At 38.2% G+C, this 8120-nt stretch overlaps 1 protein-coding gene across 1 annotated transcript; it reads left to right on the forward strand.

Moving 5' to 3' along the window:
• LOC108324591 (uncharacterized) lies at nucleotides 1-1908 on the forward strand. The gene is made up of 4 exons (XM_017557532.1): nucleotides 1-615; nucleotides 720-943; nucleotides 1038-1283; nucleotides 1392-1908. The coding sequence occupies exons 1-4, from the start codon at nucleotides 1-3 to the stop codon at nucleotides 1906-1908; spliced, it is 1602 nt and encodes a 533-aa protein (XP_017413021.1).
• The last annotated feature ends 6212 nt before the right edge of the window (nucleotides 1909-8120 follow it).

Raw genomic sequence — 8120 nt, forward strand, 5'->3', positions numbered from 1 at the left:
ATGGAAATTGAAAAAATATTGGATATGCATACTTGCAGTAGGCAATTCAATATCAAAATGATGAACGCTAAGTGGTTGAGTGAGACATTAGATACCACACTACATGAAAATCCAAATTTGAAGATAAATGAAATACGATCAAAAGCTTTGAGGAAATGGAATACAAATGTCACAATATCTAAAGCTCGTAGGGAAAAATTAATAGCATCATGCAAAGTTGAAGGTTCATTTAAAAATCAGTTCACAAGAATATATGACTATGCACATGAATTATTGAGATGTAACCCTGGATCAACAATCAAAGTTAAAGTGAATAGTGAAAATGGTCATACCACATTTCAGAGGTTCTATGTTTGTTTAAAAGCTTGCAAGAATAGCTTCATCTCTTGTAGGCCCTTCATTTGTTTGGATGGATGTTTTCTGAAAAGAAAGTACAAGGGGGAGTTATTAACCGCTATTGGTAGAGATCCTAATGAGCAGATGTTACCTCTGACATATGCAATTGTGGAAGTAGAGAATAAAGAAACTTGGACATGGTTTTTGGAGTTGTTGATAGAAGACCTTGGGGACACTGAAGTATGTAATTCATGCACTTTTATGTCTGACCAACAAAAGGTATATCTATTTATTATATCTCTCTAAATCGGTTTCTAATATTATTGATATAATTTTTTGTCCCCATTTTTGTTAAAAATGTTCAATTTAGTCCCTTTTCACAGGGTTTGCTGCCAGCTATGCCTAAACTTTTACCTGGGGCAGAGCACAGCTTTTACATGCGACACTTATATGCAAATTTCAAAAAAAAGTTCAGAGGGCACACCTTGAAGAATGTGATGTGGAAGGCTGCTACTAGTACATACCCCCAAGCTTGGGAAAGAGAAATGTTAAATATAAAGGATGTCAATGTAGAAGCTTACAAATACCTAATCGCTATTCCCCCAAGGTATTTGTCCTACCTTAACTCTCTATCGTTCCTCCTGTTATATACTTTTAGTTTCCAAACAATTTCTTATTCTTTGTAACATGTATTGGTCTAGATCTAAATTTACAGGTCGAGCACTATGTGATACACTAGTAAATAGCATGAGTGAAGCTTTTAATAGTGTTATTGTTGATGCTAGAGGAAATCCCATTATAACCATGCTAGAGGAAATTAGAGTTTACCTCATGAAAAAATGGGCAACCAACATAATCAAGATGTGTAATATGAACTTTCACATCTGCCCCAAGATTAGAAAGAGACTTACAAAAGAATCAAATTTATCCAAAAATTGGATCTCTAGGTAAGCATTTCCTTTCCTACAATTAATTCATGTCACTTGGTCTGTGATAAAAAATTTTATATTCATCACTTCATATTTAACTTTTAATAATGTATTACTTCATGGTAGTTGGTCTGGAGAAAAAATGTTTGAAGTTAGGCATTTTGCAGTGATGACAAACAAGTTTACCTGCAGGAAATGGGTCATTAGTGGCATCCCTTGCTGCCATGCAATTGCAGCTATGAGATTCTTAAATTTAGATCTAGAAGAGTATGTTCTCATTTGGTTCATAAGGTCCACGTATGATGAAACATATGCCTCCATCATATTCCTAGTGAATGGGCACCTTTTATGGGAAAGAACAGCCTTCCCAAACGTCTTCTCACCATTTAAGAGAAAATTACCTGGCAGACCAAAGAAAAAGAGAAGGTTGGAGAGTTGGGAGTTAAGGAGGGATGAAACTCAAATGGCCAAAGGTGGCCACCGCAAAAAATGTAGCATTTGTCGTATTGTTGGGCATAACAGAAATCAATGCCCCTTACGTCCTCAAGATCAACCAGACCTACCACAACCATCTGAAGCAACACCCCAACCACCAACTCAAGAAATGACACAACCATGTGATGCACCACCCCAACCAACATAGGAATCCACAGAACAACCAACTCAGTCAATCAGAAGGGACAAGTTACCAATTAGGAGACCTTCTATTTTATGATGTTAAAAATTTGGCACTAGATCTGTTTTGAAATACTTTACTAATTAAGACCTGATGTGCTTTATAATGTTTTGATATACTTAGCACTAGATCTGTTATGATGTGCTATATAGTAACTTGATGTTTTTATGTACCCATGAACTGACTTCTAATTACGAAAAGATATTGTTTTAATTTTTTCACGTTCCCATGTTTTGATATTGATTTTGAGTACTTCCATTTTATGCACACATCACTCATCATCATGGGGACCACATTCGCACATAATTAACTGAAATAAGGACTAATTTGAACAATTCAACACTAATACACATTTCATTCATTGATTTATTACAAAAGACAATCGCCTAACCTTAACAATGTGGCCACCTAACAACCTCAACCTTCAAAACACTAAAGTAAACCAGATTGGGACCACCTAAAAACACACTTAGAACACATCAACCTAAAAACACACTTACAGCACATCAACCTAAAAACACACACAACATAACTATGATCAGTACACTAAGAACACACACCACTACTTCTAATAATTGGATCCTTCTCTTTAAAGCTTTCACTATGTTCTCCATATCACAAATCTTCCTCCTTTGCCTAGCAATGATAACATCCCTTTCATCAACATTTTCTTCATTGCACCACTTGAAATAGTTACAGCACATCACATTAACAAGTCCACTCTGTTATTCATCAAACACAATGTTAATTACCAACACATAAAGAAAATAGACTTTAATTAGAAATGCTTTTATTCACATAACCTTATAGTTACGACAACCCCAAAAATATCTTGTAGCATTCTTTGGAGTCTTTGAAGTTCTAGCCATTTTTACTACTGCTATCTCACAACAATTGCAAATGGGGATTATCCCTACCCCCCATTGAACCACCACCATGTGAGGAATGACAACTTCGGTGGCTTACGTTATTGCAACAAGAAGAAGAAGATTGGAAAGCAGACATGGCTCATCAACCACCAAGATTGGGAAGAAGATTTCACTGAAGTAAAGTAACAAAACCCTAATTTCAGAATCCACCCTCATCAAAAATTGGGTTTCATTAAATAAAGGGCATTTCTTTTTAAATCCACCTCACTATGTCTGAAGAGAATCCACGTCTGTAGTTAAATTCCATCTCATTACTTTTTTGCACACCTGGACTGTCGGTCGTTAATGATTTAAACATCGTTTGCAAAAAGGACTAAATTGAACATAAATTACATTCTTTAGGACAACATTGAACATAAAAAAACCTAAGACCATTTTGAACAAATCCGACGAAAATAAGGACCATTAGTGCTATTAAGCCTAAAAACTTATTGTCAAAAGACATAAATCGTGGTGTGATATTAGTTCTAGCTCTCATTTCTTGCTTTTTATAGCTAACTGCCAAACAAATAAGGTCAAAGAAGGCTCATATATGGTTAAGTCTCAATTGATTCCCACTACTAAATCAATTTCTTCCAAGGTTAAAGAAAGCATTGAGTGTGCTCCGAAAATGTAGTCAGAAAGAGGATCTGTTGGTTTAGGAAAATAATAACTTTTGGTTCATGAAGAAATGTCCCTTTCATATTAAGATAGTCAATCGGTAGAGGTATTCTGGTATTATTAAATAGGTTATAGGTGAAATTACTCTCATTGGTTAAAAGTACCAAAGACTCCCTAGCTCCTTGAAAACAAAAGTAAGAGCATCTTCTCCTTTAATTTTGTTAATTGCTCAAATAACAAAGATGGTAATGACGATAGCTTTACAAGAATTTATTTCTTTAGTTGGAACTTCCCCTTTCCCGATCAATAGGCTCTTAGGGCTTTAGCCTAAGAACCTGATGCTTATTCAATAAAAGAAGTTGTTATACCTTCAAAACTTAGTTATGAGATTCATTGTTTGATCTTGAAGCTAGTATTTATTGTCTAGCCGGAGGAATAATCATTATTCCACCATTTGAATAACCTTGAAAAAAATATTTCCTCAATAGAGAATAAAGAGGTATTGCCTACTTTCTTCCATTCTCCTTTTTTATTGTATTAACCTTTCTACTTTAACACAGATACCTAATACATCAAGGACAGAAGTTTGATCAAATCTTGCGGCACCCCAATCACCTTTCTTTGGAGGAAAGCCAAATAGAATGGGACCAACCGAGGAAGAAGATCCAATTCCAACAACTGAACAAATCTTTATTCCAGTTCTAAGGGCTGAGCACCAAGAATAAATAGAGCATCAACCCGAGGAAATGAATCCTAACTTAGATGGATAAAAGGACATCTGATTGCAAAGTCGGAAGCCAACCATGGGGAGTCCATGACACCGAGCAATGATGCTTAAATCGCTCCGTTGTAACGACTCTCATTTCATGTGAGCATTCTTCTGAAATTGGCGAAGGTAATCGATCTACTAGCTCCACTCTAACCAATTCAAATACTATAAGACCTTTACCACAATCTTCACGAGTTCCCCTAAAAGCAAAAGCATTACCTAAGGTAAATCATTTATCTCTCAAAACTCCTTCTAGTTTGCCATAAACCTTCTTGGCTAACTGTTGACATCATCTTCAATCTCAAACTATTGGGATTGGAGCAAGAGTGGAATGGAAGAAAGTTGTCCTTATATTCTCCTCCAACTAGTACCTCCTTCTAACATGAAATAATGCCCAATAATCGGGAGTTGATATGTCCTTTCCATTATGGTCTGGGGAACATCGACCAAAGAAGGTACTCATATACTGCCTGGTGTTAATTAGGCAATTTACGTCTAGTGGGGAGCTTTGTCATCTCAAAGAATAAGCGTATCTTCCCTTGTATGCGGATATGAAAGTCGTGGATCTCTTGATGGTTGATATATGCTTTTTGCTCTCTTTATTAGTGTCAAACAACTCCAATAGGTACAGGTAGAGAGTCTTCTACAAGTCTCATTACTGGTCGATGACCTTATTTTGGAAGTAGTCGAGATGTTTTCATTTCCTTAAGGAACTCTTCCTTTCATTCTATTATTGTATTCACTTCAATCGCTCTTGAATTAGTGGATCAAAGACTTTAACGGCTAGAGGTAGATTGGTTAAGAGGCCAAATGTTACTTTCTAAGTTCTCCTATTCGCTCTAGTTCACCTAATTGTCTATTTGTTAGGGTTTTTTTAAATAAGGCCTAAGGACGAGACATCTCTCTTAACAACTTTTTCCTAATCAATCAACTTTTGTGCTTTCCTAAAACAACGGAAAGTCTATTAAGAATTCCACCAACTACTAATCTTATGAAAGGGAATACTTTTATTTGAACAATACTTTCTTTCTATTGCACCACATTGTAACTTATGGACACTGTCGAAAGTTAAGTAAGAATGAAGTGGGGGAGTTAGCTTTACTCCTTAGGTGCTTGTTATTAAGAAGATAGAAAAGAGATAACTATCTCACGTGGGCTACTCTTTAAAGTGTTTCACTTGTTTAAGGAAGACTAAGACAACATGGTTTACGAAAAAGAATTATTCCGTATATATATATATATATATATGGATGTTACTTTTTTGTTTCGTTTAGTTTTGTGCATTGGTCAAGTTTCAGGTCTGTGCCTAATGTAACATCCAAATAATTTAAGGGTATTACTAGTAGTAAAAAAACTAAATTAATTCGATATCTGATATAAACAATCAAACTTTATTTCAATTCAACCAAAGTACAGTTCCAAAGTTACAAACTTTAAACAATATAGTCCTCACCACTTAACATAAGTTCGAAATTAAACTTACAAGTCTTACACAACATATTTTTTTTTTCAATATAAATTTATTCTTTTTACAAAAATCCCTGAAAGTTTTTTCCTGCATGTCTGCTGCGGGCTGTCGCGGCCCATCAAATTTGATGTGCATTAAAGAATGCAGTATAGTGCTAGGAAGTGACTCCTAGGTCGTCTCTCAAGGACCAAATGTGGTTCTAGTCTTAGGTCAAACACGTAGTGGGGGGGTTGAAAGTGTTTTTGAATGCGATTGAACTAAACTAAAACATGAAATTAAACATAACAGTAAGGTCGAACGGTAAAAGATAGTAAAATCAGAGAATGCAAAATTCATCAAGATTTGAAAATAAAACTCTAGAAAAGTAAACGCGCAAAAAACGTAATAGCAACCTAATTGAAATGCACCAAATGAACTTAAAGTCTAAACGCAATAATAGAAGTATCAGTAAAAGCAAACCGAGATTGAACAGTAAAATGCAACAGAAAATAAAGAAACGCTTCTAATGCTATTCAAATGTATCATTAAGCTAAAACATTAAATGCGCAATGTAGTTTGGAAGTAAAATTAAATGCTCAAGTTGACAAATTAAAATACAAGAAGTAAGCATGTGAAGCTCCAAAGTGAATGATTCCAAAGTGAATAAAAGGTACTGTGTTCTCCTAGCAATTAACCAAATGTGTCCCCTATCCCAAGATGTAATAAAATGAAATGTGCTCTTCATTGCAAATTGTGACGTGACTACTCCCTATCACCGTACTACTATTCTTTCTAGCAAAACTAATGACATATTCCTACCTAAAAGCAATTTAAAAATCAGCATGCTACTCTCCCAAAATCAAGCACCGCATGTGCTCTTCTCCCAATGAATCAACATTTCACTCTCCTCCTCGGTGGTAGCTCTCCAATAATGAAGCACTTCTTCCAGCAAAATAAAGAAAAGAAATTAAACCATTCCAGTATCACATTACCTTGCACGTACACCTACATATTCCACTTCTTTTTATTCCATTATAATCTATCGTGGCACCACTTCTACTCATGCTTTCTCCTCCAAAGTCAATCACGCTCTCTTCCTCAACCGTAACCCTCCATCTCTCAATCTCCCCAAAATTTCATAATCCCCTGCTGGGTTGCGGCTAGACCTAATTCTTTGCTGCTTCTGTTAGGCGCTCCCCCTTGTGGGCCGTGGCATTCTCCTTCCCAGCCAGTTGGACTGAGAGCTTCCCAAGCTGGACCAGAATCTCGTGTCAACTCCTTCAATTTGCACCTCCCAAGCTTGCTGCCGTGTTGCTGTGTGCTCTCCAAATGCAGCCCATCCCTTAACCTTCCATCTCTCCATCTCCCCTTGACTCTCCTCTCGGTAGCTGCTTACTTCTCCAAAGCTGGACTTGTGTGCCTCTGTGCTTCCAAGCTGGAATGCTGGATCCGAGGGCTTCCTATTGCTAGACGTCACCTCCAACTCCAAGCCGAGACACCCTCCATTGCGTGTTGGACCGAGAGCTTTGGACGTGTGCTACTACTTTCATGAATCCAAGCTGTTGGACCAGCTGTTGTTTTCTTTTTCCTTCTACACCACCCTCTTATATGAAGCACGTGAGGTGCTTGCTGGACGTATGCTGTTGGAGCGTGAGTGGATCAGGGACGTGTGTCAGCTGGACGCGTGTTGTCCTCTCTTGGACCTAGGTTGCTGGGCTCAACCCGCTGCTGTGCTGGATGGGAGTTGCCTATGTGAACGCTGGACGCTATAGTGCATAAGGTCTGGGCCGTGATGAGTTTTTCATAATGAAGCTCCTAAGCTTGCTGGACGTGGAGCCCCTTGCTTGTGCACCTCTCCAAAATGAAAGCCACTTTCTCCCAGCCAGCTGGACCCGTGATGCGCTCTCTTCTGGACCGTGAAGATAGCTGGATGTCACTCCTTTCCTCAAGCTGCTGGACCGCGTGGTGAAGCTGGTGGAAAATGAAGCTCCGCGTGAAGCCCTTCTCCAATTCTCTTGGACGCGTGGACCAACTTCCGTGTTGGACGCTGCATGTTTCACTTCTTCAATGACTTGGTGGACTAACGTGAAGATAGATGGGCTGCACGTGGACCATAGAGGTGTGCTACAAATTGCTTGACATCACCCTTCTTTTTGATTGAGTCCGTGTGGTGTGCTACTGGATTCCCTCGTCTCGGTGGCAGCTGCTGTGATGGACGTGATGGACTCTTCCGCATTGGACACCACCCGCTGATGCACCTCCCTTTCTCTCCAAGCACACACCTCCCAAGATGTTGTTTCTTTCTTCACGTGTTGGATTGTTGGATGAAGAAATAAATGGGTGCAAACCGTGATGAATGAAGAACGGAAGCTGTTGTTCGTGGTGCTTCTTTCCAGCCCAAATGCGTGAGTGCTGCTGCTGGATGCACCCCCTT

The sequence above is a fragment of the Vigna angularis genome, chromosome 3 (genome assembly GCF_016808095.1).
Source record: "Vigna angularis cultivar LongXiaoDou No.4 chromosome 3, ASM1680809v1, whole genome shotgun sequence".
Taxonomy (NCBI): domain Eukaryota; kingdom Viridiplantae; phylum Streptophyta; class Magnoliopsida; order Fabales; family Fabaceae; genus Vigna; species Vigna angularis.

What these genes read in the sequence shown, in the direction of transcription:
- LOC108324591 (XM_017557532.1), top strand. Translation starts at nt 1, where the DNA reads ATGGAAATTGAAAAAATATTGGATATGCATACTTGCAGTAGGCAATTC. An exon ending in TTATGTCTGACCAACAAAAG is followed by an intron (nt 616 to 719) that starts GTATATCTATTT and finishes CCCTTTTCACAG; the next exon opens with GGTTTGCTGCCAGCTATGCC. An exon ending in TCCAAAAATTGGATCTCTAG is followed by an intron (nt 1,284 to 1,391) that starts GTAAGCATTTCC and finishes ACTTCATGGTAG; the next exon opens with TTGGTCTGGAGAAAAAATGT.